Source organism: Actinia tenebrosa, unplaced genomic scaffold (assembly GCF_029948245.1).
Source record: "Actinia tenebrosa isolate PJP-AT-01 unplaced genomic scaffold, QUT_ActTen_1.0 PGA_scaffold17__23_contigs__length_9995812, whole genome shotgun sequence".
Classification (NCBI taxonomy): Eukaryota; Metazoa; Cnidaria; class Anthozoa; order Actiniaria; family Actiniidae; genus Actinia; species Actinia tenebrosa.
In genome coordinates this window covers 9,649,830-9,666,809 of record NW_028292577.1, presented here as the reverse complement: position 1 = coordinate 9,666,809, position 16,980 = coordinate 9,649,830, and the positions used below count along the sequence as shown (strand labels likewise).

The following is a 16,980-nucleotide window of genomic DNA, read 5'->3' as shown; positions in this document are numbered from 1 at the left end:
TAAATTCCCAAACATTCTCTTGTAAATGTAGTGAGCTTGGGTTGCCTGTGGGCGTAGCTGTAAAAATTGTAATGGTTTGTCGGTCGACTTCGTTTCAAATCCTACTGTATCCAGAGATAATTTGTTTTTTTTAACAGCTTCAAATTCTTCATTAAGATTCAGACATTCACTGATTGGTATTTGTTTTAGAAAAAATTCTTGATTTTGTCATTGTTTACATCATCAGTTGAATTGACACTGCCATTGGCTGTGTTTTCACTAGGACAATTTAAACTAGCTTAATTACGACACCGGAAGTAAGGCAAAGTTAAACTACCTAGCAAGATGGTTTAAGTTGTCCTACCAAATAAATGGGCCAATCACAGTGTTATTCTTGAAAGGTGGGAGTCGGATTAAAACACCTCCAGGAATTTTACGCAAGTTATCATTTCTAGTGAAAACACAGCCATTTTCATAAACACGCAAACTCTGTTTCTCCGAGTTGTACGCTGAAATTTGGTCTTTCACTGCCGCCAGTCAAAAATATGAAACAGGAGCGGATCCAGGAAGTTTCTTCAGGGAGGGCTGCTGCGCACAACGTTAAGCCAGGGAGTGGTGCACCTCTTAGAATCAAAGGGAAAAACATTATTTTGTATTGGTTATCTTCGAAGTAGGGGCACAACGTCGAACCAGGGAGGGGTGTGCACCCCCATTACCCCTCCCCTGGATCCGCCACTGTGAAAGGCACTGACTGTGATTAGGTTTGATTGACGGCAGAAAAAAACAAATTTCAGCGTGCAACTCGGAGACACAGAGTTCGCATGTTTATGAAAATCGCAGTATAGTTTAAGTCCAAGATATAATAAGGAACCTCAATCGGTAAAAGTCGAGCTTTGCTTTCCTGGTTACAAATATACTGCTTAGTTTACATAAGCGTGTAACCCCATACAGGGATCTTTATGCGACTATTCCAAAAAAGGTTGGGGGAATTAAGGTTTGCAACTTGTATGTTTTATGCTACTTGCTTACTAAGCTTGAAAGGTATTATATTGATATTTATTGATAAAGTTGGAACAGAAAAAATAATGCTGGATAAACGTGCAGACAAAAAATCATATTGTTGTGAACTTTCGCATCGCCCATAGTAAAGACTTGGTATGCAGCATCAGTGCAACATGCAAAAAAACCTTAACCAAGCTTTTTTAAATAGATGTTCATGACTGGAAGAAAAAGCAGAAAGAGTTTGGAAAAAGAGGAAACGGTTTTTTTTTTCCTTTTATTTTCTCAATAATCTTTTATGTGTCATTTAAGTTCAAACTCGAGATGCGAGGTGTTTTTATAACCAGGGGGATTATTAGCCGAGGCTGAGGTGGAAAACGTAGGCCGCGTGGTCATTGCAGTGCATTTTGGGGCTGTTTTAGGGGACAAAATAGACGCCATCTTGGAAACATGCCCAAACAAAACAGCCCCACAATGCACTGCAATACAAACTCGACCCAGTTTTTTTCCTTAACCTCGGAGTGGGTGATAACCAGGGGAGCTTATAACCGGGATTTTAAGTATGGTGTTTTCAAGTACTAGCTAGAACCATCAGCACTCTAATATCTAATCTAAAACATGTTGCTATTGAAGGCCTGTTGCCGTTAAGTATCCGCTGAATGTGGCCTGTTACTGAGCCGGGAAGTTGCTCGTCCCATAGGTCGATGAAGGCGATAGCCATTTGTTATTGGTGAACGTCACAGATGTACCGGATGCTGGATCGGTGACAGTAAACTGTGGAAAAAAATGACGAGAGTTTAGGAGATCGGGGCGAGCCAACAAAACGAGGCTTCCAGGAATAAGTCGCGCACGGAAAAGGAAGTGGAAAGCCTTTTGTTCTCAACCGTTGACTTCCAGAAAACACTCACAAATCATAAATTGCTCAAACTTACTGACAAACCAAATATTTTCCTTAAGTCAAGAAAACACAACAAAAAGTGAAATTCGTACTTCAAAGCTAATTTGGGATCTTTCTTTATTGCTAAAAGCCTCGTCTTGATGACTCGCCTCAGTCTCCCAAACCAACGATTTAACTAAACATCTCGAACGTCTGAGGTTCAAGTTGGCACTATAATTGCGGGGGTCAAATTTAACCAATGACGATGAAGAGTGTCTGCACTGTAAATCAGGTCAGTGCCACTCACAATCACGTGCATAAATCAAATGCTTTGTTTAAGATAGCTTTTTGTTGGGTTTTACAGGTTATTAGACTTGGGCTTCCTGTGGTCTTACCGTTTTCGGCCACCAAGCTTGACCTGATCCGTGAGCAACCATTCTGACTGAGATCCCAGTGATGGAGCCTAGATCATTCCGGTAAGCCATGTAGTTGAAGGTATCAGTGCTGAGAATAATCAACAGATATTTCATTTATTAACGTCCAAAATAGACTTATCTTGAAACATTGAAATTTAGGTTTGGTAAATGAAAGTCAGACAGTTTTGGAAAGATAAATTCTGTAGGCCTATTTTTAAAGTGTATATGACACGAAAACATTTCATCGTTTAAAATGTATAGTTTGTTAGTCGTAATAAATATATCGTAATAAAATGTGTTTCAAAAGCTTATTTCTTGAGATATGTGAGAAAATTAAGCCCAATTTGTGACGTCATTTTGTTGACACGTACTCTAGATTCAGTAGTAATGCACAAAATATAAATTGTAAATCGTATAAAATAACAACAAAAGGCATATTTTATTCAACTTCATTTGATAGCTTACGTAGTACTCTCCAAATGTTGGGAAACTGAAAAGTGTACAACCTGTAATTAAGATTCTACATTCAAACATATTTCGTGTATTTGTAACTAAATCTGGAGACTTGTAAACAAAATGACGTCACAACTTGTGCTAAATTTTCTTGAATTTCTAGAGAAATACGTTTTTGAAACAAATTTAACTGTGTTATTCTTATTAATGACAATAAAATACACATTTTTAACATTAAATTTTTTTTCGTGTCATATGCACTTTAATTGATGCTCAGTAAAACTCGATATGAATATGTTTGAGTTGGATAGGAAAGGCTGTAAAACAAATGTAGATCGACTGACTACAATAATATCTTTGGCCTCTCCAGTGTAATATAATTTATACAGCACAGCTGACATCACATTAACAATAAACAAGACCAGCTTTACAATCTACAGAAGGGCTCACAGTAGATATAACTAAAGACCAGCATCAATTATTACACTGGAGATAACCTATATGTTTTATATAAAGCCTTCGGATAACAGACGTACGAATGGCCCACTAGTTTACATGACGGTTAGTCTAGACTACTTTCTCTTATGTGCCGAATGCCAAAAACAAAAAAACTCTTTAACCCGGGTTAATGTTTTCCCATTGCAGACCACTTGTCATTCCCTAGAATATCATTCCTTTGTTTAATGATTGCGCATGAGAAGACACATTAATATGGATACAACTCAAACAAAGAATCTTATCCTCAAGAGAATGATGAAACAAGGTCTGAAATGGGAAAACATATCGCCCGAGGTTAAGAGGTCTTTAGAGTTTGACTCTCATGACATTCATTTAAAATTCATTTTGTGGTTCTCCAGTAGAACCCCTCTGGGGTCCATACAACATCGTGCATTAACACATTGTTAATGAAATGGGTTTTCTGAGTTGAAAAAAAAAATTATCCAAAACTTTTTAATTCGTTCCGGCGCCTGTGTTTCTGAGGGGATTTAAAATTCATACTCACGATCCTGTTTCGAAAAGATTGGCTGATGGATTCGTAGAAAGGTCGAGTTCAAATTCTGTAGATGTTTGCTGGCTTCCATGTAGAGTCAGGTAGATGAAGCAGTCGGTTCCAGCACCAGAAAAGGATGTACTGTCAGTCACAACAACGACTTTATAGTACTTGTCTGCAATATTAAAAAAAACGATCAGTTCATGTTGTAGAAAGTGCGGCAGTGGGATATATTAAGTACTGATCAGGGAAGATTTAGGGGTAGGCCCACGGGGCCACACCCCCCCCCCCCCCCTGTGTATTTTCTTTAAAAGTAATCGTGTTTGCATACGGTCTTGAAGGTTGTCTCTCAGGTCGACGTTTTCCGGCCCACCCTTGCTTTGATTCCTGGATCCGCCCCTGCTGATCATGAAGTAAACTTCCCCCTCCCCTTGGGGACTCCCCTAAGGAGGAGAGCGATGGCTGCAAAGTTAAGATCTAGACAGCGACAGGCAATACTGCATTATAAAATGTAATTTGAAAATGAGGGGAAAAAAACAAAGGTTTTTCTCCACATAATCATTTAACCTTGTCCATTAGACTATTCTCCACTAAACCGTTTTTTTAATGTGCTGTTTTCTACCTTGCTAAGACGGTTTTTTCTCCTGGTTCTAAGGGTTCCCTCCCTCTGCCACTTAAGCCGGTTGAGAGCTGTACGCATAGAATAATGCCGGAATGTAGTTGTTAATGTAAGTGAATGTGGGCCAAATCGGAAACCAGTATTCATATACTGATTTTCTTCTTTCACTAAAATATTTTGTTTAGTATGTCCCAAAAAATGATTGAACAAAATAATTTTTTTATTTACTTTCGATTGTTGGCTAGTATCTCCAAAATTTACTTACTCCTTCAGCTTATAACATCAAAGTTTCTACGGTGACAAGGACGAGAAGAATAAAGGGAACAATTCAAGCCGCAAGATGTTGTCTATACTTACAGTCAGGCTTTCCACAGCCGTACAGTGTGTTAACTCTTTTGTAGTCCAGTAAAGAGAGTCTGGTGTCTTCGTTCCCCAGGTGAGAACAGTGTGATGATGTTATGGTCTGTTGTCCACTGGTTGCAGCAAATGCAGTGGCTCTGTAGTGAAGAATGGAGTCACAGTCGTAGGGAATACCAAGGTCTGTACCTTGGATTTTGTCGAAGTTACCTGACATTCCTAGGAAAAGAAAGAAAAAATCAGGTTGTGCAAAAATTGCATGCAGTAAGACCATGAAATAGAAACAAAGTCGATACTGACAAATATGTAGTAGCTATTTAGTGACTGATAGTTGCTATCACTCAACCAGAACATTCATGCATTACACAAAATTCATTATACAAGAGACCTTTTGTCAAATGCAACAGTTCAACAGTTCAGCGTCTCCAGTTAAGGAACCTTCTAGATTTGGCTAGAAAGTTTCTTTAAATTCTGTAGGTAGGCTTTGAGAAGCATTTGGATACTATAAGAATAATCGTCCACTAACCACTTCTGATTCTATCCGTGTGCACGGTGATATAGCTGTCTCTGTCCGGGCGGCACTGTTCGTGGAGAAAGCTTAGAATATGCATCATCTCATGCAGAACTTTTCCTTTCTTTCCAGAACATCCACTTGTCAGATAACAGGCCTGCTCGCCACTCTTTTGGTTGCCAACCAGAGCATTGCAACTAGTAAAACCATGAAAGATTAGAGTTACAAGGTTAGTTTTGTATTGTATTATCATTTAAGGATGATTTCTTTACTGTTTGAATCACGCTGGGAGCGGTAAAGGTTGAAGGTAAAGTACCTTTATTTAACGTCGGTAGTTCCTTCAGTTGAAATTCAACTGCTATCAATGGAAGCCGACGGTGCGCACTTTACCCCCTCTCTCCATCAGTGCTCTGTTTTAAGAGTATGAAAGCTGAAGCTACACGGATTAGAGAGAAGTCGAAACAGACGTGGAGATCCTAAGGATCAAATCGTGGACCTCAAGCTCTGAAGGTCGCGCACTAACCAACTGAGCTACGCCTGCTCCTGTAGAGCACAAGAGAAGTAAGTTTACAAGAACAAGGCGTGGCAAAGATTTTCTCTTACTTTTCGCAGTGCTCTACAGCTCTGAGAGTGTTCATATCACAATACAGAGACATAAACCATCTTATATTGCATTAAGAAAATATTTTTGAACAATTTTTTGCCAGCGTGTCAGTCTCTCCCCTAGCCAACCATGCACCAGAGCGTGCTAGACGAACTTCTACTTACTAGCCAGCTATCTGGAACTTAACGTAGTTGACCTGAGAACCACGTTCCACAAAACGGACACAGGTTTTGGCATTGAAGACTTCAATGGCTCTTTGCAATACATCAGTGTCAATCCCTGTCATAACATCAAGATAAAATGTGACTTCCGGCTAAATCATTGCTTCTTTGGATCCTCAAGCAAACCCACCCTTACGCTCATTAGAAAGCTACATTTCCCATTTCTTTTAAAAAGGGCGTAGTTGGACCCCTAAGGGATACCCTAAAAGAAATCAAGATGCGCCAAAATTCTAAATTTCAGTTTTAACGTCCTAAACGATACCAAATTGCTGATTTTTACCCCTATAAGAGCACGATTAGCATACCTGATACTTTTTACCCTAGAGTACCCCCCCAGGGGTACTTTCATGCACGTAACTGGCAAACACATACCTGATCCAATAGTGTATGGCACTGTTACCACACCATTAGCTTTAGGCCACTTGGAGTCATCACTAAACGACTGGCGCTTTGAAATGATGTGGCCGTCTTTCTTGGGTATTGCCATTCGTTTGGGAAGAGTCATGTCATCCATCATCACCATATCTAGAACATATACAATCAATTAAAAAAACGTTGTCGTCGACCGGCTCAAGCCTAAGCGACTGGACCGAAAGGAATATGGGTAAAAATCAATGAAGCGGTTAAATATTCGTTCTGAATTAATTGTTCCCGCTAGTAGTAAAGATAATAATGGCGAGAAACAATCCATTAAATGCATGTCTTCGGGTTTAGGGAAAGAAAAACAAAGTAGTTATGATTCAGTTCACAATTTCCAAAAATATGAAGGCAGTAAAAAAAGTCTCCTTCAACATTTCCGCACGCCTACGAAGGTTCGTGCTGTAAACCAGGCATAACTAGTCAGATAAAATTACTGCAGTCAACTCGGCTTCAATGATTGCTACCCAGAGTTCCTTTCGGTTCAGTCGCGTAGGCTTGAGATGGCTGACGACAACGTTTTTTGAATTGACTGTATAATAACATCGGTCATGCGATAATAGTCTACGATGGCGTCGTCAACCGGAAGTGTAAATAATTTCTCTTTGGGGGGGTTCTGTTCATTGGAGATTTCATTCAAAACATTGTTAGTAAAGTCAACTCATCCACAGGGAAGACAGACTTTGAAGCGCGAAACCCCAAAGTGAAGTTATGAATATTAAAAATCAAATATCAAAAATTAAAGATCAGGAATGGGTAGAGTGACCACATTAAATCCGTGAAACTTTAGTAATACTAAATAGCACAATTTCATGCAAATTCCATTGTTTTCTATTGTTTAACTAGCACTATTTTGTACTATTTAGTAAATAGTGTTTCACTGATTTACTGTGGTCACTCTATCAGAAGACAGTTCGAGTGTAGAATATAGTGTTCGACAGTTTTAATGTAAGAATAACAATAAATAATTTCTAACCATTATCCTCTGAATAATCTTCAAGGTTTCCTAAAGAGCCGTGTGGGCCTGGAACATCATCAAGAATGAGTGGAGGACCGTGAAGACCTGGAACATCATCAAGAATGAGTGGAGGACCGTGGTTTATGGTTCGTCGATGTTGGTACGTGAGACTGACGTTGATGAGGCTCTAAGTGTTCATGTAAAAATTGGGTGCACCTTCATCTCTGATAAGGTGTGCCTCATTAGTACTCTTTATATGAAGAATAAGGAAGGACTTTATGGGGTTAAGGTTAAGGTCCATGCACTTGACGTTTATGGTCGCTCTTCCAAATAGTTCAAAGGCTCATTAATTATGCATGAGTTTTTTGAAAAGCTTTTTGACACGAGTGTTTTAGTTTCTTTGTTATGATAACTTTCTTTTATATATAAGGGACTATTAGTTATTCGTCTCTAATTTCCATATCGACTGCTTCAAAAACGACAGTCAATAAAGTAAAATATGCTCCAAAAGAAATGATTCAGAAAAGGATTTTTTGAGTCTACTTACTGTTTCTCTTTTGTGGTTTACCAGAAATCACGGCAAAGGCTGCGAAAATCAAAACTGCTGCCAAAAAAGCCCTCATGTTGTACATCTTCAAAACTCACCAAAGAATTATAAGATCTCCGTAAAATGTGCGCTCAATATATACCCTCGATAGATGACCCAATCATAAAACAGCTTTAATTAGACTCCACATCAGTTTGTTTTCGATAAATTAGCGGCATTCAATTGTCCGGCTTAATTGTCCGCCTTAAGATAGATCCCAACAGAATCTCCTATGTTCCCTATTCATTATCTGGGAAAAAACAGTCTTCACACATTTGTATAGCCCATTTTTATTGCTACATAGTGTGTACTTTGAGTACTGCTCGTGTTGATCTTTTCTATTTTGTACCGAAGCGGGAGGCTAATGTTTTTTTAATTTGAGCTTCTTGCTCTTACTTCTACCCTTCGATTCTCGACCCACAGACAACATTATATGCATGAGTAAGCGTATTCTTAGAGGTTGTTTTTTTTTTTTTTGAGTGTATGTGTCTTCAAGCTCTGAATATTCCACTTTACGCAAGGAAGTTATTAAGGGTCAAGGTATAGAACTTAAGATTCATTTGTATATATGATATAAATAAAAAAGCAAACAATTTCAATGAAAAACCCACCGAAGCAGAAGCGTTGGATAAATTAATCCCTGTCGAAAAATGATGTTGTGTTAAAACAAAAAGAGATGCTTTAGGGTTACATCACGCATTACATAATCATCTCAAACAGAACAATGTAACTTTAAAAGCCCGTTCTAAAGTTTAAAAGGCGATTTATACTGCAAAATGAACTGCGATTTTTCCTGTGATTATTCTAGTGATGGTCGAAAATCGCGCGTGTAAACTACCGAAGATTTTGGCGGTAATTTCAGAGGACGCCGAACTTGCCGTAATTTTGTACATTGAAAAAATATTAGGTTTGAAACCTTTTTTTCGGTTTAGGTAGCTTGGCTTAAAATTTCCACCATGGTTCACACCAATAGCGGCATGTAAGTTTTCCTGTGTAATAGCCGGTTTATACTAGTGGTGGAGAAAAATGTCAAAAAATGCCGCAAAGTTGCACAAAATTCGAACATGTTCAAAATAGTGGCGGAAAAAAAAAAAAAAAAAAAAGCGCGTAAGACAGAAATAGTAAAAGATAGCTGGTAAATTTAATGATGAAATTCACTTTTAAGAGTTTAGAGCATATTCAAGCCCATAAAACGATGACTTTATAAGTTTTAACTGATTTTATATTCTAGTCTAAAAGTACGATTTCTTATCGAAAATCATCGCGGTACAAATCTGAGCGGGCTGAGCGAATTAACTTGTAAAAATACTCTGAGAGAACCTTAAAATGAAGATAACTTTCTAACGAATAATTGAAGCGGTATCATATGGAGAAACTGCTTGACCGTACTGAAGCTATGTGAAAACGTCCCATTCTTACACGTGCCAAACATTAAGCACTCTAAAAACATTAAGTTCAATTTAGTTTTTTTTTTTGCCTGGTGTGCTATATTGTTTAAAATGCAGCGAGCGAGAATGAAGATACTTTTAACGATCTCCTGGTGTAAGAATCGTAAAACTCCAAGCTATTTGTTGTCTTGCCCGACTGTTAAGCAGTAAAAGATCCGCGTAGAGGAGTTCCCCAATAAAATCTAAGTTGGACTTTCTTCATAGGAGTTTTTTATCACCGGCTGTGGAATTGGAATTTTACGACGTCGATCGCGATCTATCATCTCCGTTTTCTGATTGTCTTCGTACTTTGTCCCACGAAACAAGAGTGGTCAAAAAGTTGATTGAAATTTATTGATTATATATTTTTTTTCTAGTAAAAGCGGATAGATAGTCCTTTTTCATCATAGCGCGATGTTTCGCCAAAACTTCAAAGTTTGAGAAGATACCTGAGATTTCATATATGTACGAAGTCATTGTTCAAGAAAGCCTTTCTATTCTGCTCGCTTATAGATATCAAAATAAAAGCTAGCAAAGTATTAGAAAGTACATTTATTATAGCTGTTGAAAACCCATGCACAGCTGATACCCGGTTAATAAAAAAGATAAGTTTGCAAAATTTTATCTATTTCTGCGGCAATGTTTTCTCGTTGATGAATACCATAAATACTCTCAAGGCTTTCTTTTGTTTATTGTTTGCGTGAGTATTAATTTATTTTGAAAGATTTGTGAAGCGGTAAGAATCTAAAAAGAAATTCTTAAGCTTAACACAGATTGCCATGGAAACGCGTACAGTAGGACTAAGGAAATAACATTTTTGTTAGGGCAAACTAGGGCAAATTTTGAACAAGAACTGTAATGTATAGGATCAACTTCTTGTGATATATAGGCTGCATGTGTCTGATAAAAGAAATGCAAAAATCAGGCCACAGTTAGTTGTTAACGATGAATGAATGAAGAGATAATAATTACATATGACAACTAAACTGCTAATGAAAAGCTAGCGAGGCCGTCACGATATCATCGGCCATTGCTCAACCAAATCGCTCATTAGGCTCGGTTTCAGATTTTTGATCTTTTCTGTATTTTAGCAGTCTATTTTCCTTTGGTATAGTTGACCCCGGCCCACGACTTCACTGTCCCCCCCAACTGGACCGCTTTACAATCGGTGGCTTCAGCCATAAATCAGATTAGATAGCATAGAGAAATGATGATTCTAAACTATGCCAAGATCTAGAGCTGTAGTCGAAAGCCGTCTTCACTACTCACTGAAACTTAATAGGCAGTTCTAAATGAAAACGGAGAGGCCTATGGGCTTCAGATTTGCGTTTCATCATTAGCCAAAGGCGTTTGAAATTAGTCCTTCCCTTTTGAGTATATCTAAATCAAATCATCTGTCTACTTTGAGACATCATATGAGTAAAGATAGACGCTCTCATCAAGGGCACTAACTTCAAGTATCTGGACGGCCAAATGGCTTTCGATTAATAATAGCCGTCATCAGAGCGTGAGGAAAAAGAAAAGGAAGGAAAAATAGTAGAGCACGCACAAAGAAGGAAAGAACGAGAACTGAAGAAGGAAAAGTATGGATAAGAGAGAGAAAGAGAAAAAGAAAAGAAGAGAAAAGATGAACACACTCTTCAGCTCGAGCCGCCATTTTGACCGTGTTGATTAGCCGGGAAACTAGGCTCCCTAGGTACCAGGGATTCTCAATGTTAAAGTAACGCCTGTCATTTTTCTAGCAAAGCCAAAATAATCGTGAAACTTTTACTGAATGAATGCTGAAAAGATTTTCTCATTTGAAGATAAAGGACATCATCTTACAGTAAAAATCCCTGAAGTAAGTTCTATCCTTTCTCTTCCAAATAAACTAGCTAAGAATCAGTATTTATACGCTTGTTCTCTTGAATGGTATCTTTCTTTGTTGCCTTAATGATAAGAAGGGGGAAAATTATGATGATTTAAATATGGATGTATTTTAGGTTGTTCATCCTCAGTATGGGATGTTCACCTGGCCTTCGGCACCTGTATTGGCACAGTATGTATGGACAAACCGTGCACAGATTCAAGGAGCAACTGTCATCGAGGTACTTTAATATGACATTACTTTTCAAGCCTTTCAATTACAAGATATATTGCAATACGTTTTCTTTAAAGTCTTTAATCTTACAATTATACTTTTGCTGCATAATTTATCATTATGAAAGATGGATGGGATAAATGGGAATTACAATGGTTCCACAGAGTGGCTCTTCTTCTACTGGATTCTAATGGGAATTTAGAAATTTATTTTTATGGATGGAGGAAAAACTGAAGAAAGATCCTCTAAGTACAAAAGAGAACCTCCGAAATCTCTAATCACATACAACAGTAAATAGGGATTCAAACCCACAGCATATTATTGAGAGGCAAGCGCTCTCACCACTATGAATAATAATTGTGGTAATGTGCCAAATTAGTGCCATCTCACTGCTAAAACACATAAATGGTGTTCAACATGGCCATCATCATACAACAATTAATAGTCTTTTATCTCCATGGCATATCTAGCTTGGTGCTGGTACAGCATTACCAGGAATTGTTGCTGCACTTTGTGGGGGCCAAGTTATATTGACTGACAAAGAAGACTACCCAGAATGTCTTGAGAATTGCAAGAAGAGTTGCTATGCTAACAGCTTAACATCTGTGGATGTTGTGGGAATAACGTGGGGAGAGTTTTCACCTAATGTGCTAAAGCTTCCAAAAGCTGATGTCATTCTGGGCTCAGATTGCTTCTATGATCCCAAAGGTAATAGATCAATTATTAGCAACCACTATGTTTATCTGTGGGGGGGCACCCTGAAATTACATGCATAGTTACTTCCATATAAATGTGCCAAGATTTAATCCCATGGTATGCTTAGCATCTAAACATCTCTTGAATGCTTTTTTTCATTACAGATTTTGATGATGTTTTGGCTACAGTTTCCTTTCTGCTTGACAAAAATCCATCTGCAAAGTTTTGGACAACATATCAAGAGAGAAGGTAAAAAAAATAAGAAGGAAAAAAAAGGATAAAATTATTGTCATTGTTATCTTTATTTAATTAAAATATGATTCTTCCTTTCTTTATTCCACAGTTCTAATTGGTCTATAAAGAATCTATTATCAAAATGGGGCCTAAAGTGTGTTCAGATTCCCCTAGAATCATTTGATGCTGATGACGAATTTGTTGGTGGAAGCTCAATGTCTAGCAAACACACCATCCAGATGTTAGAAATCAATAAAGAGTGAGATCTTTATGATGACTGGTTAAATAATGGGCAACTTTGATGATGGGGTGGCAATCTTGGATCACAGGGGGCAAATAAAGCTTTGTTACAGTAATGATGTTGATTGATAGTAACAGCTCACCACAAGAGAATAAAACAAAAGATAAATTAAGGTGGGGTATCCATCACCTTAACATATAACAGAAAGACAAACACACAAAACTCTATATATTTTCTGACATCTTTGTTTTGTTTTGCCCCCTGGCAAGACTGGCACTGTGTCATCGAAGTAGTCCATTAATGTAGTTGGTTCAAGGTTTGGTCAAGAATTCAGCAGCATTGTCAGCTACAGTATGTATACCATAGGAATTGAACACTGATGTTGCAGCATCCAACAGAATGACTTGCAGGAGATAGTAGAACAAGCCCTGTCATACGGGAGGACAACTCATTTCAAGGATCACATCACTCTTTCTTGGTACTTGTAGCACTTTCTGATGTTTGATGAAGAGGAACTTTGAAAACTCTGATGTGAATGGCTGAGTTCGTTCTGATCTTAGAATGACTTTCATGCTCCTGAAATAAAAGGATATAATAAACCAATTTATTTTAGTCAACTAAAAATGTCCAAAATAAATATTAATAAATAAATTGATACATTATTGTAACTTTGTTTAACTTTACCTGTATCCTAATTATTAAATTTGTTAGCATAGTTTTTTTTTGTTAGTTTTTTCTTCTTCTTTTGTGTGTGTGTGTGTGTGTGTTTGTACTCCAAATCCAAATGTGTAAATCTTTTTTTAAGTGAACTCCCTAGATGAGCTCGAATGAGAGCTCTTGGAGCAAACTTAAAGAATTTATATGTTTAAATAAAAAATATAAAAAATTGATACATGGTATTTTTGTAGCATTTTTTTGTTTGTTTACACTAGAGTGCATACCATATATCTTTGAAAAAATTCACAAACAAAATTGTACAAATTAGTGTTAAGTTTTGTAGGTCTACATGTACATGTACTGTATGGTCTACTGAGCTTACTTCAATTTCTTACAAAGTTTTTCATTTAATTAGCATGTAGCCCTGTACTGAAACCTTTGTGCATGTAAAGCAAAGCATAATTTGGGAGTAGGCTATTAAGATAAGACCTTGCTATTAAATAGTTCCAAAAAAACCCATTCACCCTGTAAAGGGAGTCTGACGTTTAGACTAAAGCCCAATGAACTTTCTATAAAAAGGTATCAGGGAAAGCCAACTCTAGGGATTCTCATCAAAGCCCACTTTGGAAGTTAAGGATATTTTCCTGAATTAAAACTTGAAAGTTCATCTTACATCATCCAGAGGCTCAAAATCATCAATGAGGTTCACACTAGAGGTGTTGGCTGAAATCTAAAAATAGGATAGAAGGATGAGTATGGATAAGATAATATATATATACAAAACCTTTTATTTACAGACACATGATTTTAAATGCTGCTTCATAAGAACTTTCAAAGATGTAACTAGATCTTGAAGTCAAACTATTGATTTGCCTGTTTACCCCCATTTCCATAGAAACAGATGTCCCCCCTAGATTTCTACCCATGGGAGGGAGGTAAAGAAGGAAATTGCAGCCAACTTTAGCATCTCAGACAACTAAACTTACTTCAACTGTCCCCATTCCTTTGTCTTTGAGTTGTAAAGCTAGGTTGACTGCCCTGTTGATGGCTGCTCCAAGCCCATGAATCCAGACCTCTTGCTGACTGTTTTAAAAAATATTCATTTTAGTACTTATTGGTTCAGGTAGTTTTTACTTGAAATTATAAAGCATGATTATATACAAATTTATATAACACATAAACCATTACATATATATTTAGTAACATCTAAATTCAATTTATTATCCGCACTATACCTTGAATCTAGTAGTTTTTGGCATCTTTCAAGTTGGGCTTTGAAGTCCGTTTTCCTATTAACATAAACATCATTTTTCTTCTTAGGAGTTCTTTGAGGAGGCCTTTTCTTTAAGGAATCTAAATTTACAAGCAAAATATGGTTTATTTATGAACAAACGAAAGAAATTCGTAGCTATATTACGAGCTTACAATTTTCTGTTTCTTTGTCCGCCATCTTGGATTTGTTAGGTATTCCGCTGACCGCCTGGCATAAGTGGCAGCGCATGCTCAATGGCGTTCTCTTTCCATCGCCATCTTTGAGACTTGAGAGAAGGTGAGATAGATTGTATCGCAAAATCCTGCTTTATCTCACTCATCCTTATACATCTTGAATTTTTACCTTTTGGAAGAAATAAAACACATCCTAAGCTTTCATACTGTATATTTTTTAGTATAATTTATTGCTTTATATATATGTTTATAAGATCGAAAACACGGAGATACTTTCCAGAGTATATATTACCTTATTTACTATGTTGTGCTTTTTCTTTCTGTAGGACTTCTCCAGGATCTCACTTATACATTAAAATGGTATGTCTTTGGTGTAATTATTATTCTAAAATTTTTGATTTAATTGTTTATACTTGAACGAAAATAGATTGTAGTGTAAAGAGGTATGACTTATGTGCTAGCAGACGACTTACCATAAGCTGTGTTATTTTTAGCCCAAGCAAATCCACGAAATTAAGGATTTCCTCGTTACTGCGAGAAGAAAGGACGCTAAGTGTAAGTTATATGATTAATCTAAAAACTATTTGCAAATGTTTTTATTTGAGTTATCTATTTTTGCACTTCGTATTTACTGGTGCTAATATTCAGCTGTGAAGTATATTTAATTTTATGACATTTAAAAACTGTTGCAGATTCTTGGGGTGCATGTGACGTCCTAGCTGCCATCTTGGTTGACGATAACAAAGCATTCCTCATTAGCTTCTCTTGATAGATCAACCAAGATGGTGGCTGTTTCATTGTTATTTTTATGTTGAAATAACTGTAAATATATTTTACAATAGAGACCTTTAGCACAGCATTCTTGCTAGGTACTGCTAACCTCAAAGTACAGTTTCAATGTCAGGCATTTGCCATCAAACTTTCAACATTTAGCAAGGCGTCATGCTGAAGTTGTTGCTGGTAGAGCAGCCATATAGAATTTAATTGATGCCTAGAGTTTCTCAGTTGTGGGTGTGTTTCAGGGCCTGATCCTTAGCGGTTAGTGGCTAGCTGTAAACTAAAGGTCTTTAATGATTACAGAGAGTGATTACTCATTCTCCCAAGCCAGAAGTTCATGTTTAAGCTTTAGATGTCAGAACAAATTATAATTAGAGTTCAGTCTTTGGTTTGATTGTTTTCTCTTAATAACTGAAAATCCATTTTCATTTTACAGCGGTGAAGATAAAGAAAACCAAGGACAGCGTCAAGTTCAAAGTACGATGCAGTAGATACCTATACACACTTGTTATTCAAGATAAAGAGAAGGCAGATAAGCTCAAGCAATCCTTACCACCAGGTAGCTATCTCTACTTATGTAGGGGGGGAGGGGGGGGTGAATAGGTCATGGATCAGCAGATTTTCCTATTTCAGACTGTTTTATTCCCTTGAGTACCATTTCTTTGTTTAACGGTTGAACACCAGACACATGAATATTGATACAACTTGAACAAAGAGTCTTATTCTCAAGAGAATTACATGGTTTGAAATGATTAAACATTACGCCCAAGGTTGAGAGGTCAATTTTAGATATCATTTCAAGGACCTTGAGAATAATACTGTTAAACAGCAACATTTCCTAGAATTACCAGTCAATATGGGAGTTATGCTAAGTTTAAAGCTAAAGATATATTTTGTCCTTTGTCCTATTGCTTCGGGAAAGGTTGTATGACAGAATAGTTTAATGGTAGCCATGCTGGAGGACAGAATCAATTCAATGTTTTTGCATGAAACAGGGTTCGTGCTACTCCTTAAATTTTTGCTTTAATCATTACTTGCATGGTTCTGACATAGATCTAGTCAGAAAGATCAGAAAATCTGAAAGTTTGCCATGTGCAACCACCGTGTAAAACCTTGGCATAGTTAGCTGAACATGCTCCTTGAAATTCATTTTTGGGTCCTTGTATACTCCTTGAATAGTCCTTGAATTTTAAGTGGTTACCTCAGCACGAACCCCAATGAAAAGAGATATCATTTCCCAAAGGAGAGAATTTCTATTATTTTGCTTCACAACATGGCTTCTGTAAAACAACTCTACTACGTAATTCTTTTGTGTTTCCTGGTTATTGATTCTAGTAATTGTGCTATTGCAGGTTTGGCTGTCAAGGAACTCAAGTGAACAAGACATCTTTGAAAAACAATAAATGTGTATAATAATTTAAAAACTGTTTTGAT

At 37.1% G+C, this 16,980-nt stretch overlaps 4 protein-coding genes across 5 annotated transcripts; 2 read left to right on the top strand and 2 right to left on the bottom strand.

The window, feature by feature from the left end:
* Nucleotides 1-854: 854 nt before the first annotated feature.
* Nucleotides 855-8,044, bottom strand: LOC116298855 (hatching enzyme 1.2). Its single transcript, XM_031707427.2, has 9 exons — nt 7,950-8,044; nt 7,421-7,507; nt 6,400-6,552; nt 5,971-6,085; nt 5,218-5,399; nt 4,692-4,910; nt 3,728-3,890; nt 2,251-2,359; nt 855-1,752 (listed from the first exon to the last, which is right to left on the bottom strand). Exons 1-9 carry the CDS (start codon nt 8,032-8,034, stop codon nt 1,648-1,650), a joined length of 1,218 nt encoding a protein of 405 aa, XP_031563287.1. The 5' UTR covers nt 8,035-8,044; the 3' UTR covers nt 855-1,647.
* Nucleotides 5,314-13,554, top strand: LOC116298857 (histone-arginine methyltransferase METTL23). Of its 2 annotated transcripts, XM_031707431.2 has the most exons (7): nt 5,314-5,431; nt 7,446-7,562; nt 11,158-11,255; nt 11,398-11,502; nt 11,966-12,203; nt 12,356-12,440; nt 12,535-13,554. In XM_031707431.2, exons 3-7 carry the CDS (start codon nt 11,190-11,192, stop codon nt 12,686-12,688), a joined length of 648 nt encoding a protein of 215 aa, XP_031563291.1. In that variant the 5' UTR covers nt 5,314-5,431; nt 7,446-7,562; nt 11,158-11,189; the 3' UTR covers nt 12,689-13,554. The 2 variants fall into 2 exon arrangements, with proteins under 2 accessions (XP_031563291.1, XP_031563292.1); XM_031707432.2 differs by lacking the exons at nt 5,314-5,431; nt 7,446-7,562 and having other exon boundaries at nt 10,935-11,255.
* On the bottom strand, nt 13,102-14,824 carry LOC116298858 (ribonuclease P protein subunit p20). The gene is made up of 5 exons (XM_031707433.2): nt 14,749-14,824; nt 14,559-14,676; nt 14,310-14,406; nt 13,997-14,053; nt 13,102-13,242 (listed from the first exon to the last, which is right to left on the bottom strand). Exons 1-5 carry the CDS (start codon nt 14,822-14,824, stop codon nt 13,132-13,134), a joined length of 459 nt encoding a protein of 152 aa, XP_031563293.2. The 3' UTR covers nt 13,102-13,131.
* LOC116298860 (large ribosomal subunit protein eL38) lies at nt 14,795-16,970 on the top strand. The gene is made up of 5 exons (XM_031707435.2): nt 14,795-14,872; nt 15,096-15,129; nt 15,264-15,324; nt 15,983-16,105; nt 16,899-16,970. The coding sequence occupies exons 1-5, from the start codon at nt 14,823-14,825 to the stop codon at nt 16,922-16,924; spliced, it is 294 nt and encodes a 97-aa protein (XP_031563295.1). The 5' UTR covers nt 14,795-14,822; the 3' UTR covers nt 16,925-16,970.
* The last annotated feature ends 10 nt before the right edge of the window (nt 16,971-16,980 follow it).